The sequence below is a fragment of the Rissa tridactyla genome, chromosome 21 (assembly GCF_028500815.1).
Source record: "Rissa tridactyla isolate bRisTri1 chromosome 21, bRisTri1.patW.cur.20221130, whole genome shotgun sequence".
Taxonomy (NCBI): domain Eukaryota; kingdom Metazoa; phylum Chordata; class Aves; order Charadriiformes; family Laridae; genus Rissa; species Rissa tridactyla.
The window spans coordinates 886,132-908,285 of NC_071486.1; the positions used below are offsets into that span (position 1 = coordinate 886,132).

The window sequence follows — 22,154 nt, forward strand, 5'->3', positions numbered from 1 at the left end:
CATGTTGAGATGGAACTTCCCATGGTCAAGTTTGTGCCCGTTACCCCTTGTCCTGTCCCCGGGCACCACTGAGAAGAGCCTGGCCCCATCCTCCTGACACCCCCCCTTTCAGTATTTATCAGCGTTGATAAGATCCCCCCTCAGCCGTCTTTTTTCCAGACTGAAGAGACCCAAATCCCTCAGCCTTTCTTCATCAGAGAGATGTTCCAGTCCCCTCAGCATCTTGGTGGCCCTTTGTTGTCACCTCTCCAGCAGTTCCCTGGCCTTCTGCAACCGGGGAGCCCAGAACTGGGCTCCACTTCAACTAGAAGCCGGGAGGAAAGACTCGTCATCCTGGACAGCTTGCACTTTCGCAGCCTCTCTGTAACCCACTGCCTCTCTGCGACAGCCCCGGGGTTTTGACGGAGCAGTGGTAAACCCTTGGCATCACATCTGCCTCCGTACTGAACCCGAGGTGTTTCAGAAGGTGTGGCTGCACTTTTGTATCGAGACAACGGGGAAATGAACCATAACTCTGAGAAGTGCTTTGCTTTCTGTTCCGAAGCTGGTAATATTGCTACAACGATCCAGCAGGCGACTGGGAAAGCTGTAAAGCATTTAACTAAAAAAACAATAAGGGAAAAAAAAAATCGGATTTGGCATGCAAGTGAAAAAAAATGTAAGAATCATTTGAAAATAATAAAAAGGGGGTGTTTGTGGCAAGTTTTTCAATAGAAATTCTGAGGTTTCCAGCAGGGCCATTCAACTAGTCTGTAATGCCAAATATTCAACGTATCTACTGTCACCGCAGGAAGGACCGCTGGGGTCTTCTTGCACTGTGGTGTGCAGGAGGTCTGTACCCCCGAGGTGTGTGAGGAAGGCTTCTATGTCCGTAGCTGGGCTACAATTGTTGCAGGCTTCTTAACCGTGATTTCATAACGCCGCCTCCTGAAAAAGGTGATCTATTTTCCTGCCTGAGTCTCCACCCAAGGTCCGGGGGGCTGGGTTGCCTCCCTCAGGCTGAAGAAACCCTTTTGAAACGAGGACTAAGTGAAACGACACAGACAGCTCTCCTGCGCTTATGCTGTGTGTGTTCTCGGGCGCTGGGCAGGGGATCCAGACACAGGTTTTACTCCTCATTGTCTTCCTTTTAGGGGGCCTAAAGCACAGCCAAATTTGGGCTCCGAGGAATTTGAAAACAATTCCAGTGGCTCGTGACCTCCTTCTTCCAAAGAAACTAAACTTCTAATCTCTCTTCTCCCCTGTGAGCTCTTTCACAATTCTGCAAGGATCACACTGATTTATGGCTTCCCAGAGCTGCTGCCCGGGTTTTACATGGCCCAGACAGGGATGCGATCCCTTTGGAAGTGCCAGTCTGAAATTGGAGAGGGAAGGACTAACGGGAAATCAGCTGACGTGGAAAAAAAATCTGAAGCTTGGAACTGGAAGAAAATTCACCCTGAATATGACATAATGAGTTTCTCTGCTCTAAAGAACTCAAACTTACATCTTTTGTCGAGAAAATGATGCCGGTGCCTCTTCGTCTCTCTTTTGGCCGCCGCCTCTCTCGGATTGACTGTTTGTTCAGAGATCTGTCGTCTAAATCCTGATCTTCACACTCTGGCCAAGTAAAGAAAGACTGCTTTGGTTTCAGTGATTTCCATCTGTGCTCTTGCTAAGATACTGGGGTTCTTTTTGAGCCAATCAAGGTGATCTTGGCTTGTGTTGTATTACAAAGGAGTTATTAAACCAAAAGAAATGGCATCTCAGTGCCCTACTACATCTGGTTACTCCCACTCCTTCCTTTATCAGAGCCCACAGAGGTTACCCTGGCTGTCAGCTCTCCCCAAATCATCCCAACTTACTCCTAGTCTGAGGACAAACCGTGCCAGCGGAATCGCTCCCCCCCAGCTCTAAGATCTAAAGGCTCCATGGATTACTATCTCATTTACTTATCCAAAATGGAAAACATCCTTTTGTCCCTTTCTGTTGGAAGCAATAGGCTGTATCCTACATTAGGATTTCCATTTAAACAACGAACATTTGGTTGGTGAGATGGCAGCTCCCCATACCGCTCCCCTCAGAATAACAAGTAAAACTTATTGTCTGTCTGGACACGCTGAAAGCTCTAAAAGCCACGAAAACCCCCGAGCTTCGACTGCTCTCCACTCTCCCAGGTACACACCATTTTTCTCCATCTCTGTGGCTGCACCTCTGAAGTCAGATGGATTCACCGAGTCAAGACCTAGATACTTATTTGTTCGAGACAGGTATGAACTTGTATAAAGGAGAGGTGTTGACGTCGAAGGAGATACAGGTGTCGTAGGTTTGTCTGGTTGTACTGGGCACCTTAATCGCCGATAGACAGTCTATAAACAAAGAACCATAACAAAAAGTTATCAGAATGGAAAGGAACTAGCAGCTTTGGGATTTCAGGGAACTGGGTAATCTTTTAGAGCGTAATGTTTCCTTCACTGCCGCTGGAAGCGATCACCTCTACCTGCCAGATCAGCTCCATTCCATCAGACTGGGATGAAGAGCTAAAGGCACTGCACAGCTACAACGTGAGAGCACTTCCCGTTGCTGGGAAGTCGGGGATCAATCTCTTTGTCCCTACTGCCAATGGCAGGACAAACCAGTTATCTGATAGAAACCAATCAGTTAGAGTAAAAAGCCAGAAGCGATGGCAGGGGGAGGAGAGCGGTCTCTCTAGCTTTCCATTACACTTGGAACATCTCTGGAAAAAACGTGAACACAAAGCCTTAGTCCAGCCTGCACTGCGGGGATGGATCCAGGCCACACTTCTATCATTAGCCTTCTCATTCCACTTTCTGTCATTTACACGGTTTCATTTTCTGCCAAGAGACAGAAAAGTGAAGCTCCCAGCGGAGAGCAAAGGAACAGGTAACCTCTAAGACGTACACATGGCGTCCCTCGTGCCGACCGCTGAGGTGAGGCACCGCTCCTCAACACTACTGCTCTCCAGCAAGTCTGCCCCCCGCAAAATGAAGAGATCCCCCAAGGAATTTCTCCCGATAACTCAGCTATCCTAAATGGTTTCATTAGCTCTGAAACAATGAGAAGCGAGGCCAGGAGGATCACCTCCTCGTCTGTATTTCTGCTCCACCGGGACCGGGTCTCCTGCCTCTCGCTGCTGTCCCCGGCAGGCTCCGTGCTCTCAGCCTTCTCGCTCTGCTGCTCCTGGGCTTGTCGTTCTGCCCGAGACCGGCTGAAGGTCCGCTCGGCCTCCTGAAGGTCTGTCAGCGTCACACCCTGAGAGAAAACGAGAGAGAGAATTTTTAAACGTACGCAATTCGATTTCAAGTCTTCCGGGTGAGTTTGAAATGCCCAGCAGACTTAGAATCGCAGAACCATAGAATTTCCTGGGTTGGAAGGGACCCTTCAGATCATCTAGTCCAACCGTCAACTGAACTCTGACAAAACCCATCACTAAACCATATCTCTCAGCATTATGTCTGCCTTATACCTGGCCAGGCCAACATTTTACCTTCACGCTGACAGAAAGAAGAGAGTTCTGTTGCCTTTAACGCATTTCTCAGCGTACCTCCCTGATCACTGACTCAAAGCAACCCAAATACGCGTGATCAAACTACAAACTAAAAGGCAGAAATGAGAACTTGGAAATCTAACTAACTCGCGTGTGCTCGGGGGAGTATTTTGTAATAACTGTTTGCAGGAACTCTTGCCAGAACCTCCCCACCACAGCGAGGGTAGACATCCCCAAGTCATACGAGGAGAGGCCGAGGGAGCTGGGCATGTTCAGCTTGGAGAAGAGGAGGCTGAGGGGAGACCTCATTGCCCTCTACAGCTCCCTGAAAGGAGGGTGCAGAGAGGTGGGTGTTGGCCTCTTCTCCCAGGTGAATAATGACAGGACCAGAGGAAATGGGCTGAAGCTGCGTCAGGGGAGGTTTAGATTAGATATCAGGAAGAATTACTTTACTGAAAGAGTGGCCAGGCACTGGAACAGCTGCCCAGGGAGGCGGTTGAGTCACCATCCCTAGAGGTGTTTAAGAAACGTCTAGATTTGGCACTTCAGGGCATGCTCTAGTGGCAGAGATTGTAGGTTGTTGGGATTTTTTTGGTTGGTTGGTTTGGGTTTTTTTTGTGTGTGTGTGTGTGTGTATGGTTGGACTCGATGATCTCAAAGGTCCTTTCCAACCATGAAGATTCTATGATCCCCTTGTCCTAAGTCGTAATGGAAGAGCAGAAGTAAATCTTGCCTCTTTATACATCGCTTCTCTTCATCCTACAGATGAACGTGAGTATTTCCATTTTTTACCTGTGTAGACCTGCGAGTCTGCCGGGCCTGCCTGGATCGCGCCTTCCTCAGTGATTCTGCTTCCTCATCCCGCACCGGAGTCAGATATGACCTGAAAACAAAAGGGGCAGAAGAGGTTAAAATAAAAAGAGATGCTCTCTGCGAGCTCCAGAGCTGAGATATTATTCTCTTTCATATGGACAAGGATCATTTTAGTTCCATCTACCAAGACTACTGTCATCTTCTGCTTTGGGACAACTTTTCTGTGAGCAGACGATACACAAATGCTCGCATTACGTTCTCCGTAGTCTCTATATAAACTCTTTAGTGTCGGACATACTCTGTTAAAAAAAGGTGCAACTATTCAGTCTATTATTTGCCCTGTTCCATGTCTTATTGCATCATTAGGAAAAGAAAAACAAACCACCTCTCACTCAGATAAAGATCTCCAGAGCAGAAATCCTGCACTGGCACATTCCTCAGACCCTCCTTCCTGTCATTATAGTCATGATCATATTCCTGCAATCTGCTGTCTTCATCAATATGAAATCCATCATGCCAGAAACCGGCTGAACTGCAGGCGTCTCATAAAGACAAAACACCTTGGAGAAAAGCCACAAAATTAAAGAAACGACCTTCACACAGCGGAGCAGACGCAGTGCCGCAATACTGAAAAGCACGTTGTTAAAATACAGAGCTGGCCACCACTAGATTTCATTAAACCGAGGGGATTTCTAAAGAATTATTCACATGAAAATGCATAAACGCAATTCTCTCTGCAGCGGCATTCACTGCGGATGCGCTGGAGAGGAACCGGGCAGTGCTCCCGCAGTCGGGGAGGGCACCGCAGTAGCGCTGATTTCCATACTGGTGGAGTGGCTCCCGTCTCAGAAACGATCCATTAGATTGGACGCTTCAGCCTGGTTAATGGGGAATGATTATTAACCCTGTCTCGCCGTACAGGCATGAGGGTGCCTGAAGCGCAGCACTCTTTTGTAGGGCTATCACTGCCACAGGTTAACAGGGTATCAAAGACACAGTCAAGGAATAATTAGCCAAGCGAGGGATGAAGATCTATCAAGGAATACGCTTACTTTGTCCTTGGACTCTTTTCCTGGGTCTCCACTACAGATCACTTTCACGGAAAAGGCAACGGGCTGAACAGATTTTGCGTCTGATCCAGGAAGCAAAGACCGTTTTTAGGAAGATTAGTAACTTCGCTGCGCTATGGCAAAACCTCAAAGAATCACAAAAACTGGATCGTTCTAAGATGGCTTTTATCCCCCTTCCCGCTCCCGTTTCAGTGCCGATTCAGCTGTGCCCGAGGCAGCCCGACCCCCAGCGCCCCCCTTACGGGGGCTCCTCCGACAACCCCAGGTACGCCCACAGGAGCCGGCCACCTCACGCCGCAAGTGTTGGTGGGGCACACGTGGGAGCCTCTCACCTAAAACTGGTGTATTTAACCCGATAAATCATGCCCCGAACTCCCCTCATGTCCAAAGAGGACAAGGAGAGCGGGAAAGATGGATCGTCGGTGCGGGAGCTGCCGGCGCCGCAGGAGCTGAATCCTGCCCTGGGAGCCGGCTGCGATGGAGACGTCTCCATCTGAGCTGGCCGGACTCACCAAACCGCACTTCCAGGGCGCCATTTATCACCTTCAGAAAGAGCCTCCGGCACAGATGATGTGAATGCGCTGCAGAGGAGCTCGGCGCTTCCCATCGATTATGCAGACAGACGCGGGAGCTGTGATGGATACACCAAGGCGGGACGTGCCTCACGTTCAGAGGGATGATTGCCTCCCAAGAATTCGCCGTTTCACGAACAGAAAAAGCTGCTATTTGATGAGCGAAAGCTGTGCAACTCCTAATTTTGCAGCCAAGTAGTTCTCTTCTGCTCTCCTTTACGCCGCGCATATATGTGCTACCCAGGTAATGGCACATTAAGGAAACAATAAGCATTTTCTGCAGCTTTTGACACAAGCAGAATGGCCGCTATTTGCACCGCATCCAGAAGTAATAAGCCACCTACAGGAAGAATACATTTGCAAAATATACTGCAAATTAAGTTCAGAGCAGTAGTGAAAAAAATAAAAATAGTTCCTGAAACAGATAAACCAAATAAATTTCTAGCTAAGTAAGGCAGAGAGTTTACTGCAACGGCTTTGAATCAGTGGAATTTACATCTCATACTCTGCAAGGAGGACAGAGGCGTGTGGGAGCTCCGGACATCCGATGGGAAGTGGAGGAGGGAAGGTGAGACCTGCCTTTGCCCGAGGAGGGACTCGGCCCGTACAAGCCGCACGGAGAGACGCGGTACGCGAGAGCAACGCGCGACCACACAGCTGGAACGCTTTTACCCACAGAAGAACGGAACACTGCACTCCCCGCCGCTGGATGTGGGAGAGGACAAAACAGATTTTCAAAATAGTTTCAAAAACAGGCGAGGGAAATCCAGGCAGAGGTGAGCAGCAGCCGCCGAGCAGAGGCCGGGCGCGCCGGTGCCGAGCCGCGGCCGCTTTCGGCAGGGCTTTGCCGGAGCAGCGCTGCCACATGTCCCTCCTCTTGTTACGGCCAGGGACTGAGTCTGGCAAACAGGTAAATGTGACTCCTTGTGAAGAGAAACAGCGACGAACACCACATCCTCGAAGGGACTGGAGGGACCGATAACAAACTCGCAAAATAAATGGGGGAGTTGCAAAAGCTGCTGCATTTATCTTCCCCGACCCACGCAAAGAGATTCCTCTACTCTCAGCTCAAACCAGCCGCCGAACACCACTAGGAACCACCCAAAGCCTGCCATGAAGCCCCTAACGCACTAAATGGGCATGTGCCAAGGTGATGTGAATATGGAAATGAGTTCTGGAAACGCAATGAATACGGAAACGAGTTCTGGAAATACGTAATGACCGCGGGTGTTCTGTAGGGATAGAAGTCCCTGTGAATCTCACATTCGGTGGACGCATCAGGTGGAGAGACCCTCCATTGAAGCGCTGGAGCGTGTCCAGAGGAGAGCGACCAGGCTGGTGAGGGCTCTGGAGACCAGGTCGTATGAGGAGAGGCTGAGGGAGCTGGGCATGTTCAGCTTGGAGAAGAGGAGGCTGAGGGGAGACCTCATTGCCCTCTACAGCTACCTGAAAGGAGGGTGTAGAGAGGTGGGTGTTGGCCTCTTCTCCCAGAGGAAATGGGCTGAAGCTGCGGCAGGGGAGGTTTAGATTAGATATCAGGAAGAATTACTTTACTGAAAGATGGTCAGGCACTGGAAAGGGGTTGAGTGACCATCCCTAGAGGTGTTTAAGAAACATGTAGATGTGGCACTTCAGGGCATGCTCTAGTGGCAGAGATTGTAGGGGTTTGGGGTTTTTTTGTGTGTGTTTGGTTGGACTCGACGATCTCAAAGGTCCTTTCCAACCATGAAGATTCTACGATTCCGTGATTCTATGTCCCCAGCGCCGAAGAAAAGAATGCCTGCTTTTTAAGACTACACTGGCGCTAAGAAGTTCGTTCCCGATTTCGGCGACGCTCTCGGTGCTCAGCCACCGCTCTCCGGACAGGAGTGCAGGGACACGGCCCGCTGGGACACAGCAGGAGAAAAACCATCGCCTGGCTCTTACCCCGTCGTCCTCCTGGACTTTTTTTTCCTCTGCTCTCCCAGAATTTGTATGAAAATAGCAATACGTTGAAACATCGTTAGCAATTTTGGCTGTCCAACCTGTAGCAGTGACTTCACCTTCAGACAAAGCGCATTTTGCAAGTCAGGGCGGCTCAGTTTGGGCTGCAGCCCTTATTGATTGCTAACTTTGGGTTTCTTTCCATTTACACAATTCCCCGCTGCTTGGAGCGCACCCAAAGCCATTTTACAAACAGGAGATAACTGAATTTCCTGAAACAAGCGACATAGCTGCTTTCTGCAAGTCAGCAGCCACGGCCTTTTCCCGGGGCTGGAAGAAGGTGGCCGTGCTGTAAATATTCCAAAGGCGAAGTGCAGACACTGCACCTGCTGGCAATTCAATCATGGTTTTGCTCTGCTTGTTTTTTTTTTTTTTTATTGTGTGTTTTGTTTTTTTCTTGGGGGGAGGAGGGAGGATAAAGACAGATTTTACAATTTTAGCCGCTGCTTCGTATTGCTTACAAGCCGCATTTTAAGGGACTCGAGTGTGCTCAGCGGGGTGGAAGAAAGGAAGAAAGGGAAAACAAATTCCCGGCGAGGAGATGGCGAGTCCGCTGCAGCCAGCGCGTGGCTGGGCCGGGCGGCAGAGGGAGAGCCACCCACTGCTCTCCCGCGCAGAGAAACTGCCGATCGCAGCGAGCTGCAGGGGACAGCCAGCAAATGGGGTAGGAGGCGGCCTGTAAACAACCCACAGAGGTTTTAATTACGTTTTCAAGAAAGACGTTGCTTGCTAAAATGCAGCGGCTGTGCCACCCCGTTAATTCAAGCCAATATCACGTGATCCAAGCAGAGCTTCAAAGGAACGGTCCTGTGCATTCTGTTTTCTTGCAATAAGCTTTCTCCGAGGAATAAGTGAAACAAAAGCAGCCATCACGGCAACTTCAAGGCACGCATAAAGCGGAACAGATTTTTCCCAGAGTTTTGGTTGCAAGTAAAAGCAGCAGAATATAAGTTGTTAGATGCGTACGTGAGAGTCAGCAAAAACACTGCAGAAGTTTATAGTTCCCAGAGACAGAGACAAGGGTCCTGCTGCCACGAGAGCCACAAGCTTCTGATTTGTGTATTAGCTAGAACAAGGCTGGGAACTGAATGATGAACCTGGCTCCCGTTTAATTCTTCCTATTTTCAAGAAAACACCTATTTTCTCTGTTAACTCTTTTAATCGGGACAGAAAGGTGGATTCTGACTGCTCATCACCATCTCAAGGCAAAAGTAGCTGCAATAAAGTATTAATAGAAGGAGAGATTCAAAACAGGGCAATAGTATGCCTGGATATACAAGCTGGTAAACCAAGAATCCGAGAGCAAATCTGTGTGTTAGAGAACCTGTGCCAGAGTCAAAGAAAAGAACATACTGTGGAACGAAATCCCTCCCAAGTAAAGGGTAAACGATGCAGAAAAAGAATTTTAAATCCCCTGTTAATTGGTGCACAGATAGCAAAAACAGATGATGAATCCAAGAAACACAGAAGCTTCTGATAATCTTTTCACAACGCTGGTCTCCTTCCTTTCCTCCTGAGCTCCTTCTAGCACTTACAGATTGAAGAGTTTGTGGCCACCGCCGTCTACCACCACGCCGAGCCCTGTGGCACAAGGACATCACCCGGCCCCAGAGGGAACACCGACAAGCTCGAAAACTTCCTCAAGTTTCACGTTCTCACACTTCGGCGACCCAGCACCGGGAAAACACTTCCCCAAAAGACACTCACCTACGTGCGTCAAAACTCGGCACCAAGTCAGGAAGCAAAACGCTCATTAATTGCTAGAGCTGCCCTTTTGCCAACGCGGATTCAAGGCGTTTCATCTTGCTGTCAGCACACCAAAAACCGGGATGCACTCCCCCCCCCCGGAGCCATGATGGGCTCCCCTCGGCTCCGTCGGGTCCTTCTCCAAATGGAGCCATGTTCCCGCAGCAGGAACAGGAGCTGGCAGCCAGGAACCACAGGGCGCGTGGTCTCTGGTGGTCGCAGACTGGGACGATGGATGCTCAATGGCGGCTCTGCCAGAGGAACTGCGCCGTGGGCAGGAGCCGCTCCGTTGGCCTCTCCGACTGCTCTCATCTCAGCCCACACACTCTCCCTAGGTCAGGAGTGACTCTGAACTGCACCCACTCCACTAGAAACTCCAGAGACTGTTTTCTTGGAAGCCAGGACAGACTTTTGGTTCTCCCAGCTCTGGGGAATGTGGGCAGAGGGAGCCAGGCAGAGGTTTGGCCTCCTGCACACGAAAAGGCTCGTTCGGCACATGGGCCGCCATACAGGCGTTCAGGCCCTAAAATGTCTGGAACAGCTTTTCTTAAGAGTACGATAGCGCTATTCCAAACACCGCAGTAATTTCAAAAATCCTTATTGTACATACATGTGTCTCTATCCCTCGTACATACATATATACACACATAAATATATATACACACACTCTGAAAAAAGGAAGACAGGAAAAAAAACCCAGCAAAAGCCTCAGGTACTGATGCCGCTCCCCTGGAAACAATTGGAAAAGTACAGCATCCCAGCGATGCCTTCCCACAAAGCGGGAATGCGCCATTGGCTAAGAAACTATCTATCAGCCGGGGGAGGGAAGAGAAGCAAGCGCAAGTTTTGCAGGCAACAATGTTGACGGCAGTTCCCGAAATACAATTCCTTAAGCTGGATAACAAAGTGTGTGCCCAGCAGCAAGTCAATCACTGACAATTACGTGGAAACAGCCAGAAAAAGAAACTTCCCTGCTCTCTCGTCCAAGCAAGCAGCAGCTTTCAGTTCTTCACTGTGTTTATCCCCGCGCTAACACGTTCTACGCTCAGCCCACCCCAACTGAAAGCGCTCATTAGAGGAGCTGCCAGGAGAAGTTGGCCAGCTATAACTTGAGGAGACCATTCAACAGGCAGGAGAAGGACAACGTGTCAGACTCCGCCAGTGTTGGAGCTGGGAACGAGGGGAGAGACAGCCAGACAATGCGGAGTTACTGAATACGCGGAGGACAGAGGGATGACAAGATTTCAGGATCACGCTCTTGAAGCATTTCACAGCTGGCTCGAAAAGGCTTGGCTGAGTATTCACCACTTTCAGGCCTTTGCTTTTCTCTCGCGAGTTAGTCCTGGCTGGTGCGAGCTGTCATTGTGTTTCAATCTGGACTGCGAATTCTCAACTCATGAAAGTTTAAATGTCTGAATTTCAATCATCTATTTACAGCACGATTAGCAGGTTAACAAGCACCAGATGAAGTTCTCTATTTGCAACAGCTCTGCTTTGCTCAACGCGTTCAGGTGCTGATCTGAGAGATCAAGAGACTTGTGATCTTTGTCCCTTGTTAATCAAAACAACAGGGACCCTTTATCCCTTCTCAAAACTCAGGCTTTGATGTGATGTTTACAATGGGTTGAGGTTACACGTGTGGCAGCTGATGCTCTACGAATACTTCCCACCACGCAGTTCTTGATGATTTGGCGTGTTCTTTCCCATCTGTGTGTGCGCCCTTCAGAAAGCAGAGCTGCTGCTCGCGTGCCGCGTTCCTACGGCAGCCGGCTCACCGCACGGCCCCTGCAGGCTGGACCGCCGCGATGCGAAGGAGCGATGCTCTAATTGCAGGGCCGGGGGGGGCCGCAGCCCTGCTCGCCCTCGGCCCCGGGGGGCTCTGCATTTCCCTGCCAGGAGAGGCAAACACAGCATTGGTACCTACCCAGAACTCAAAGTTTGGGGTTGGGGGAGACAGCGCACAGATTGGAAGCTTTTAAATGATCACCGATATCCCTTCGCAATAATTAATGCCGCTCAACATCACGGTAAAAAGTGAAAAGGCAACAAACATCACAGCGATCACATTCCTTAAACTGGCTACCCCATCTGGAGAAGGCTGTTCCTGGGAACCCAGATCAGAAAAAGGGAAAATGTACTTGCTTAAAAACAAACAAACAAAAACAACAATCCAGGAAATTTTTCCGCAAGAGAAAAGCAAGGAGTGCTGCAAACATAATAAAAAGCAAGCCAGCAACACCTTTTCCCTGCCGAGCTTCCCCTCAGCTCCTGAATGCATGAGTTGCGACCGTCACAACGCAAAGCTTTCCAGGCTGGAATATTCTGAAACCGGTTTGTGTTCAGCATAGGACACCAAGTGTCAATAGACAACAGCGAGCAGTTTGTCACTGCGGCACGGCACAAGGCGCGCTGCTGTCTGCAGTCCCCAGGGGCTCAATCTTTGCATTTAAAAAAATTGCTGCATGAAACGCAGCGGGATGAAGCTCCATCCCCTGCCAGCTGATGAATGAAATGAAGGCAAAGATGAGAGCGTCCTGCCTCTATCGGTGTTCCTCATTTTCAAGTGAGCCAACGCGGTTTGTCATTTTAAACAACCTCAAGGAGACCTATCGCAGCTTTCCCAAAAGCTGGTTTACACTGTCTGAAACAGGGCGGGAAATTCCCGGGGGGAAAAAAAATAAAAATTTAAAAAAAAAAAAAATCACTTGGTAAAAATCTGCATATTTGGGAAACTGCCTTTTTCAAGGAAGGAATAAAATGAAGGCAGGAGCTGACGGTGATAACGAAGGTTCAGCTACTGACTAGGGAGAGCTGAGGTCCCTCCGGGTGCTGGCCTGGGGAGAGCCCGGCGCAGGCTCCCACCGCCCCCTCGTGGAAGTGGCCACCGAGCGGCTGGGGCAGAGGGCCCAGGGAGACGCCGGAGAACCAGCCCGAGCCCAGTTACGGAAAACAGCACCGAGTAGTAATAACCTGTAAAAGACTGCCATTCCCTGCTGAGCTAAGACTGCAGTTTCTTGGCATGCGGACACTTGGTTCGGTTCTGTGATCCTGTCATTTCAAGTGCCCACAGTTCTCAGGGACAGAGGGTTTATGAAGTTTGCTCAAAAACTTTTCCTACGCAAGTCGCAGGGTGGCCACCTGGCTTCCTGGGCTTCTCCACCTGCAACATCCACGGGTCGGTGCTGTGGAGCAAAGAATTTAACGGAATAACTGACTTTATGCTAAATTAGCTCCCAGCTGTGCCGTCACACTGTATACCTCCACAAATATTTCAGGCCCATTCTTTAGTTTAATGGCCATTTTTGGACACAGAAGAATTATTTCAACTGTCAAAGTTAGTAAATGCCCATACCCTGAACATCCAGGTGACGGGACCCAGATGGAACCGGAGCCCTGGCTGTAGAACTTGCCATCAGAGGAATGTGCTGTTAAAACACCAGGATTAAATACGTGAAACACGTCAGTGGTTACAATTAGTAAATAACGAGGAATCGCACACAAATTTTGCATCTAGACAGGGACGGGGAGAGGCGGTTTTACCTTCTGCTTGCTCCATGCTGTCAAGCTGCCGTTCTTTTACATTGGTCAGCTCAAGTGGTCCCTGCTCCGTTCCCTTGACCATTCCTGGAGGATCCCGCATATATTCCTGCTTGGAGTTAGCAGGCCAACCTACAGCCCGGGCTCCTCCGCCCAAAGCAAATGCCAAAATATGCCCCCCCCTCCTTCCCCTGGATAAAGGCAGCGGGCAGCTGAGCACGCAGCAGCCCACCTGCTCGTCTTCTTTACAGGGGACACGGCTCGGCAGCGCTGACCCCCATCCCACACCTCGACCTTTTTTCCAAATAAAAATGCAGCCTGATTTCTGATACAGCGGGAGGCAACCTCGCCTCTTCCCAACATGGACAATCCGATGGGCAGCAGAATTCCTGCCCTCCCACGTCATCCGCACCAGCAGCCTTTTAAAAAAAGGCCAACTTTATCTGAAAGAGATTAGCCGCAGAAGCGTGGCAGAGAAATGCTTTCAGCAGCAGGTGCCAGATGATTGTTCGGTTCCTCTTGACGTCCTGCTGTCCGCTGCGTGGTGTGGACGGGAATCCATCCCTCGCCACGCAGCGCCTTGCCGGAGTATCCCACCGCTCCGCTTCCCAGGGACCTTTCCCAGGAGAACCACAGACCACTCAGCTTTACAAGGACTAAAGAGTCAAATACTACTAAAAAACCCCACGGTGGTAGCAGAGAAAGCTGTGAGCGCTGTCTTAGCAGTTCCTCTCAAGCGACATTTAAATACCCCTTGGATGCAAATTCCATACGTTTAGCTCTTACAGAGATCAGGGTTTCTTGTTCTTTTTGTCAGACAATAAGGGTTAACAGGCAGATCGGGCACCCAGGCCCACCCTAGAGGAGTCATGTTCTGGATTTGGACAGGACAAGAATCACGAGGTAAAAGGACTTGCCAAAAATTGTTCATCGAATGGGACTGGTGGAGGAGGATTCAGTTATTTAATATATTATTAATATATGCTACTATAATTAGCAGCTGGATCCTTAGAACGAAGGAATGAAGAACGAAAAATAAATTCCTCTTGGGAACGAAGCAGCAAAGAGAAATGTTTGCTAGACACATTTTACCTTGTACATCAGTGAACTTGCTTCATCCGAAAACATTTTCTAGGGGACGCTTAGGGGCCAAGAAGCCAGGCTGACACAGGCGGCGGCCCCACAGCTGCTGGCAAAACCAGCCCACCTCACTCCTGTTCTTGATCTGTCTGAAAAACTGCTCAGAATGCATTAAAAAATCCGGAAGAGAGAGACGTGTTTCCTGTCTCTAACAGCTTGTCCGATGGCAAGTGCTCCCACCTTGCCGGAACCTTCCCGAGGGACAGGAAGAACAAATACAATTGCAGAATGCGACTGTATAAACAAAGCGGCTGGGGGAGGAAAAAAAAAAAGAGGAAGGACAAATTAAAATCATAATTTTTACAAAACCGGGCCAGATTTCAAATCCAGGAGTGTCCTTTTAAACTGGCTGCACAACTGGGAACATGGACTTAGGATCTGCCTTGCAGAACTTCTGGGGCGAAGCTGGTCTTACCCCACCTGAGAGCCAGCCACCAGCTGGGGGCTGCATGGGGGTCCCGTCTCTCCCGGGACCAAGCCTTCATACGCTACGAATGGCTTCAGAGAGACCCACGTCCTCCAGACCCGCCTTTTGGCAGCAGATGGCTCATGGCCCGAGCCCCGTTCCAGCCTGGCCAGATCTCCTGCAGCCCCCAGCAGCCCGAGACCCGGAGAACCTGCCGAGAAGGGCTGCAGGACATCTTGTGAGAGGAGGAGGAGACGTGGCCACAGAGCCCTGCACCCGAACTACACCCACAAGGTCGCAGATGAGCTTTGCAAAGGAGCTTTGGGTGGCACTAGAGGCCGCTGTCATCCCGGAGGAAGGTGGATAATCCAGCAGTGGGCTGTAACCAAAGGGACCCCCTGCACGTCCCCACCACCTGCCTGCACCAAGTGGAGACCAAAAGGATGTTGGTTTTGCACCGGGAAGAAGAGGGTCTATGTGAGATACCGTAGGCACAGCACCCATCGCTTGTAATTCACCCTTAGCAGGGCCAGGGCTGTTCTGAGTTTGACTGGACAAACGCACTTGGAACGGGAGACAATTTGACACCGGCAGGAGATCATCAGAATGGCCAAAACAGCAACGTTCAGCAGGGGCTCCGAAATTCCCATGAAAAAGAAAAAGAAACGGGCTGGCAAAAATACTGCCTGTGGAGGATGGCACGTTTCCAGCCTCTCGGCCCCAGCGCGGCGCTGCGGCGGAGCACGGGGGGGCGGATGAGCCACCGGGTACACGGAAACACGCGCGGCAGCAGCTTGGCTGCACATCCCAGACATACGGCTCCAGCACCAGGCAGCCGTTGGCTCTGCTCCGTCCAGGTGGACGGATCCCACTGCATTCCTCCAAACCGCCTTTCTCCTCTCTTTTTTCTTTCCTCCCCTTTGGAAGGACGCAGGATCCGTGCATGATCCGCACTGTTTTCCAGCTCCTGGCGCGTTTGCTGACCGATTTAAGCCAGCAAACAAGCAGCAGGTACGACAGCAGGGATGAAAGGCGGCGGTGGGCCAGGGTAAGGCTCCTTGGCCACCGAAGGATGCCAAGAGCCCTCCAGAGCACTGCGCCAGCGGTTCCTCCCCAGGGCCAGCAGCCTCTTCTGCTTTAACCTTTTGGCTTCACGCAGATAATTTAAGGCCACAAGTTAGGAGACATCCCTGTGATCTAATATTAGATGATAAGCTTGTTTTTGTTTTTGTTGCTAAGAGAAAGCTTTGGAAACACTGAAGCAGACCAAATGCTTCTGCAACAGCTGCCGGAGGGAACTGAAATCCATCTAGTGCTTCCCTGACAACTGCTTGCCATTTTCCTTTTTTATTTTATTTTACTGGAATTGGTCGCCTTCCAAAGGAAGCTTTTCCCATTTAGGTGACCTCTCCTGTTTCTCTAGGTCCATGTTTCCCAGTTCAAAAGGTGCCGGCAGTTCCCCGGTCAGTATATCCCGCTGCTGGAACCCACGTTCCTACAGCAGGTTTCCTCCACCCACAGGCACAATGCATCATTGCTGTGCTTTTTTTTCCCCCTCTCAGTAGTTTCAAAACATCAATTAAAGGTGGGAGGAATTTTCTGGTGTTTCTCTTTGCATTAGCATAATTCATAGGAGATGGTTCTCTAATAAAAATGCAGAGGGCTTAAACAGATCTTCTGTATTATTTATAGAAACTGATTCGGCAATAAATGCCAATGCAGTAATATTAATAGATGCTCTTTTGGGCGTTTGCAGTCACATCACAAGCAAGTTCCCCGTCTGCAGGCAGTGCCAAAAGTCTGGTGGGTTCTACAGGAGCCCACTGCTCCGGGGAAAAATCTAAAGCTTCTGCAACTTGACTCTGAGCTTGCCCAAATGGAGACAGTGTTGTGAGACCGACCCAGGCGCGAGCTGAAAGCGCGGCGCTCGCTCTGTCCCCTTTTTGCACAATCCCACTTTGCAGCGGGAGTATCTTTTGGCAGCTCAGCTCAATTCAATCGCAAATGACACCGAGCCGAGTGACCCCTAGCAAAACGACAAGGAGCATGCAGAGGCACTCCCGAGATTAAACCTAAGTGTTTTTACAGACAAAGATGCTCTGCAGCAGCTATTTCGAATTCTGTCCCTGCACACAGAGTTGATGGATGTGGCTCACCCAGAACCCTCGCAATACCTTCAAAACTTGGGGGGGAAAAAAAAAAAAAGCAAAAAAGCCCAAACGGCATGAAAAGTTCGACTATTTTCCCAACAGCCCAGCCCACCTTCTTTCTCAGACCAGTGGCAGCTGAAGCAGCGCAGCCCACGCAGGACAGGCCTGGGGCTGGCTGCAGACACAGGGCTCTGCTGGGCTCCACCACCGCCTTTACCTCGGCAAGCTGGTAATTTCAGAGAATCGCAGAATCACAGGATTGCTGAGGTTGGAAGGGACCTTTAAGATCATCAAGTCCAACCATTAACCTACCCTGACAAAAACCACTTCTAAACCATGTCCCTGAGTACCACATCTACCCTTTTTTTAAACACCTCCAGGGATGGTGAATCCACCACCTCCCTGGGCAGCCTATTCCAATGTTTAATAACCCTTTCAGTGAAAAAATGTTTCCTAATATCCAATCTAAACCTCCCCTGACATAACTTGAACCCGTTTCCTCTTGTCCTAAATCCAATAATTTCCATTTTTGCTTGTCACATCCTTTGGCTTCAAGCCATTTAAAATATGTCAAAGTACTATCTCAGGAAGGTCTGTATTTTAAGAAGTTGTTTTAGTTTGGAAGAATCTAATTACTGAAAACACTCCGTGAACTGGTTGCTAGTTAGAAATATGCAGTTCATCGCTGCGCTTTATTTATTACCGTTTACTTTCATTGATGTCCTCAGAAGAGACAGATTTTACAAAAGTTAACCTGTTTGCAGGAATAAATACGGACCGTTTGATATTCTGTACTTAAACGCACGTGGTAAATTTCCTTTGAAAAGAGCACCAGCTACCCCAGGTTTGTATTTCCCCAGCCTTAAAATAACATCACGCGTTAAGGGAGGGAGACCGCCAGCTCCATTCAGAGTCATTCCAAACGCTGCCGCAGCTGGGACAGCCTCAGCTGCAAATGGCAGCCTCCTGCCTCTGGGCTACGCCTCCTGACAGTCCATCGAAAGAAATGCACGCTGCTGGGGCGCAGCCCGTCTCCTCCGTACCGCCCATCCGCGCTCCAGCAATGTTTGGTTTCCCCCGTTAGCTGCAGAGGGAACCCAGGGGAGCTGTGCAGCAGGGATGTCTCCATCGGGGCGTACGCAAACCCAGCTGAGCAGAACCAGAGGATGGACTGGATCTGAACGTGTCTCAGCCCAACCCTCTTCTTAGGATGGGATTCACGTTACAGAACTACTGCAGGTGGCTATGGGGCTGTCCGTCCCTCTGCACATAGAGGCCTTCGGGACTGAGATCAGTGCCTGAGATGGCTACTGAAAAAACAGGCTGAGATGCTGAAAAGACAAGTAGAAAATTATGAAACTAAATTTAACCTACAAGCCAGCCACGACTCAATTCAAAACCTTGAGCTGGAGCAGGGGCGGCAGCCCGTAACTCCACGCAGCATCTCAGAAACAGTTCTTACACCCCCACCATCACCACCACGGGAGACCTGGGCACGGCGGAGGGACCGACACACCCCGGCACTCTGCTCACTAACCTTCTGCGCTCCCTGGCTTCCTCAGCTGAGAAGTCCTTTCCTGTAGTTGAGGCGGCACCGGCATTCGCAATACCATTAGCAGAGCCGAGTATAGCACGATTTGTGATTACACCTAGGGGGGTGCTAGCAGAGATGCCCTCTGTATTTTTCTCTACAGCAGAATCAGTTTGTTGCCTGAAAGGGGCTCTGAAATAGAGAAGACATAATGGAAAGCAAAGCAAGTGAACTCAACTGCTGACCGAGACCAGCCACCTCGAGGGAGCACTGACACTTCGTCCTCCTCCTTCTCGACCCGTGTTTTTGTAGAGAACAGCACACATTAAAATGAGCTTTAAAAACTTGTAGAAGAATGAGCAGGAGGAATTCATAGTCTTCACACCCCTGTTTGTAGCAAAAATGATTAGCAAATGCACCTGGTGAATAAGCAGAAGGAATGAACTCCAAGAGCCGCCCGAGCACCACTCTGTGTCTCTAACGGGGCAGCGGGGGCATAACTGACCCCTCCAGGGAGGGAAGACGCCGAGGTCACAGAGGGGCCGTTAACTGCCTGCCGGTGCCCTTGCGCTACCGAGACTGTCCCACGTAACCATGCTGGGATGGTTTATCAGCGCTTCCCACGTGGAAGCACGCTTCCAATCCGCAATCCACTCCAGAATTCAGAACTTTCAACCCAAATGCTGATTTTCTGCAGTGTTATCTCAGCTGTGAGCCATTACCTGGTATACTGGCGGGCTGATGCAGTAGTGTTCGCACCGAGGGATGTGGGACAGGCAGAGGCAGGGTGCCACGGGGTGCCCAGGGAGGTAGATGAACCCATGGTAGTGGGTGAGGTAGCTAGAGATGTATTGCGACTGGCTGAAATGTAGGGACTGCTGAGGTCACTACTTCTACCAAATGAAGCACTGTAAAACATCACAAAATCACGTCCTTCAGAGCACAGTAAACATTCAACAGAATATCAGCACAGCCGGGCCCTCAGCTGGAAAGGGAGCGAGTTATTACCCCTTAGCAAAACGTATGGAAGGAGATTAGAGCCCACCGGAGCCGTGGCTCGCGCGAGCAGCACCCCTCGGAGCTGAGCCCAGCTGAGTTTCAGCGAGAGAATAACGGCGTGGAGGTGAATCGGTGAAGATCAGAGAAGGGAAAAAACCCTACCGCAGTGAAAGCGGCGCACGCAGAGCACCCCTGTGTACCGGGGAGAGGCGGAAACAACAAGCAAGGATGAGGTTGCTTAAAGCAGGGAAGGAGAGAGTGACATAAGCAGGTCTGGCTGCTTCCCCTCCTAAGGATCATAGAATTGTTCGGGTTGGACGGGACCTTAAAGATCACCTCGTTCCAAACCCCCCTGCCCTGGGCAGGGACACCTCCCACCAGCCCAGGTTGCTCCAAGCCCCGTCCAACCTGGCCTTGAACCCCTCCAGGGATGGGGCAGCCACAGCTTCTCTGGGCAACCTGTAACTTCCAGTTTTAAGAACTTGTTTGCAGTGGCTTAAAGCTTTGGCAAAGATCATCAGTTCAGGCTTTAATTTTCTTTAAGGCGTGTTTGGTACAAATTCTGTATTTCTGGAAAACAGCTAGCAAAGCTGTCCAAAAAAATATTCAAGAATGAGCAAGGGAAATGCACATTTTGCCAGGTTAAAACAAAACCCTTAAAACCATTATTACTGAAAACCTGTGATTGTTCAAGTGCTCCCACTTTGGAGAAGAGAGAGGAGAAAAGGACACGGGCTCTCACAGGCGGATGCCCCCTTTCGCTTCTTCAGAGGAAAACCCACCCTACGGGGGAGACGCTGCACACCTCTAAATCCAGACTTGATGAAATCTGGCAAAACCTCCTGCTGCGTGCGCCAGAGCCCCACGAACAGGCTGCTCGTTGTCTGCGCAAACGAGCCCACGTGCGGGACCTAGGACCCTGCCACGCCTCTCCCAGCAACTGGTATTCCCGGTTGGTACTGGTCAGACTGGGCTGTCTGCGGGATGAAAGGCGAGGAAGGCTGGAGGGCTGCTCTCGCCTCCTGCATCCCGGTGACTCCCACGCCAGGGCACACGGAGCGCGGAGGAAAGCGGTTGCACCAGGAATAAAAGCTGACCTAGAGGAAAAGCAGACTGGGAGAAGGAACTGCAGGTTAATGGGAAAGCCAGGGACAACGGGCTGGAACTGGAAGTCAACACCAGAGCAAGAGTCAGAGAGAGCACCCCCAGGCTGAAATAAAACTTCAAAAGGGGCAGGACAAGAGCCAAGGCCAGGAGGTCAGAGGAAGGATCCAGTCCAATTCACTCAGGCACCCAATTTACAAACCAGTTTGACGTGCCAAGGCTCCCAGCCAGCCCAGAACAAGCAGCTGGTCCCCAGAGGGCCGAAGGAGAGAACGGGGCATCCTGGAAGGCCTCCACGGGGAGGAACCTTACATTTGGGCTCTTCAGCTGATGGCTGCCTGCCATACCCAGGTCACAAAGGAACAAGCAAGTTATTGTCACCAGGTAGCAACCTCCACTGGACCCTAAACAAAGCTTCCTCTGGAAAGCCGGGCCCTGCCCGCAGCACTGGGGAGCGGGAAGTCCTGCGGGAAGCCAGTGCCTCCCTCTTGGCGCTCTGCGGCAGAGGGAAAGGCCAAGACGGGCTGCCGGGGGGCGAGGGCGGGAGGCGCGCCTGGCTGGCGTGGGCCTGCGGAGCCAGCGGCCAGGGGGCTGCAGAAATGAGTGCGCTGAGAAGACGATGGCAGCGGGGCGTGCGCCAGGGGAAGGAGCACGAGGAGCAGCAGGGGGAAAGGCGGTGGCAGCCCTTGCAGGGAGCAGGGTTGATGTGGCACCATCCTCGGAGACCCCGAGGCAGAGAGGCTGGGGCACCAGGGGTGGCTGTGGAAAGAGAAGGAAGTGGTCAGGAAGGGAGGACACGGAGGATTATTAAGTAAGACCTGACAAGGATGGTCTTCAGAAGGGAAAAAGGGAGACAAGAGGGTGGAAGCAGCACCAGGTGCTGGGAGAGCATGGATGGGATAAGGAGGAGGAACGGAGGAGAAGTGCTCGGGGATGGTGTCGTCACCCCCCCGGGTTGGAGAAATGTGGTGCTGGGGCATCACGCGCAGACGCCACCGGCACCGCCAGCTCTGCAGGAGTTCACTTCCCTGCCCTGTCACCTCGCGGTGGCACTGCCCAGGCCGAGGGGGACTCTAAGGCATTTGTTCAATTGTTCACATTTGATCTGAACTGGACCAGAAAACTGCAAGAAAACGGCTAGCTGGGGAATCTTGTTAATTAACAGCCGTGTTTATACGAATCTGTAAAAGGGAGGATTATGAATTTATGCTAAAACATTCAACATTAGAAATAAAAAAAGGCACTGACACACTGCTACTCGCTCTCTAACATAATCTCCATGACATAACCATCAGGGAAGAGCAATGAAATGAAAAGCAACATTTCAAATCGATAAAAAGAAATACTTCTGAAAACAGCTAAGGCAAGTGGAATCCAAAACCTTAAAAACCTTCAAACCCTTAATAAAGCTTCCACATACGCTAATAAAAAAGGTTTGCACAAAACACCTAACCCATTTTTTTGTGAGACACTGCCATGGGGTATTGCAGAGCTCAAAATAGGATTTGCTTACGGAAGTTGGCCACAGCGGTGGCTGTGAAGAGCAACGGTTAAGTATAACCCCTGGCTCCTGAATTCAGGATTGCTGGAAGCACGGAGAGCGGGGGAGGTGGAAG

General features: G+C 50.6%; 1 protein-coding gene across 7 annotated transcripts in view; it reads right to left on the reverse strand.

Moving 5' to 3' along the window:
* The window catches only part of PPP1R12B (protein phosphatase 1 regulatory subunit 12B), a 135,052-nt gene that overhangs the window by 49,930 nt on the left and 62,968 nt on the right, over positions 1–22,154 (reverse strand). For 4 of the 7 annotated variants that reach the window (XM_054181438.1, XM_054181437.1, XM_054181442.1 and 1 more), the window contains exons 13-18: positions 19,158–19,343; positions 18,442–18,627; positions 4,280–4,370; positions 3,082–3,252; positions 2,165–2,348; positions 1,487–1,599 (exon numbers count right to left, since the gene is read on the reverse strand). In XM_054181438.1, the coding sequence (XP_054037413.1) occupies positions 1,487–1,599; positions 2,165–2,348; positions 3,082–3,252; positions 4,280–4,370; positions 18,442–18,627; positions 19,158–19,343 (931 nt within the window). The remainder of the gene's footprint in view (positions 1–1,486; positions 1,600–2,164; positions 2,349–3,081; positions 3,253–4,279; positions 4,371–18,441; positions 18,628–19,157; positions 19,344–22,154) is intronic. The other 3 variants (XM_054181441.1, XM_054181440.1, XM_054181443.1) reach the window with 2 other exon arrangements.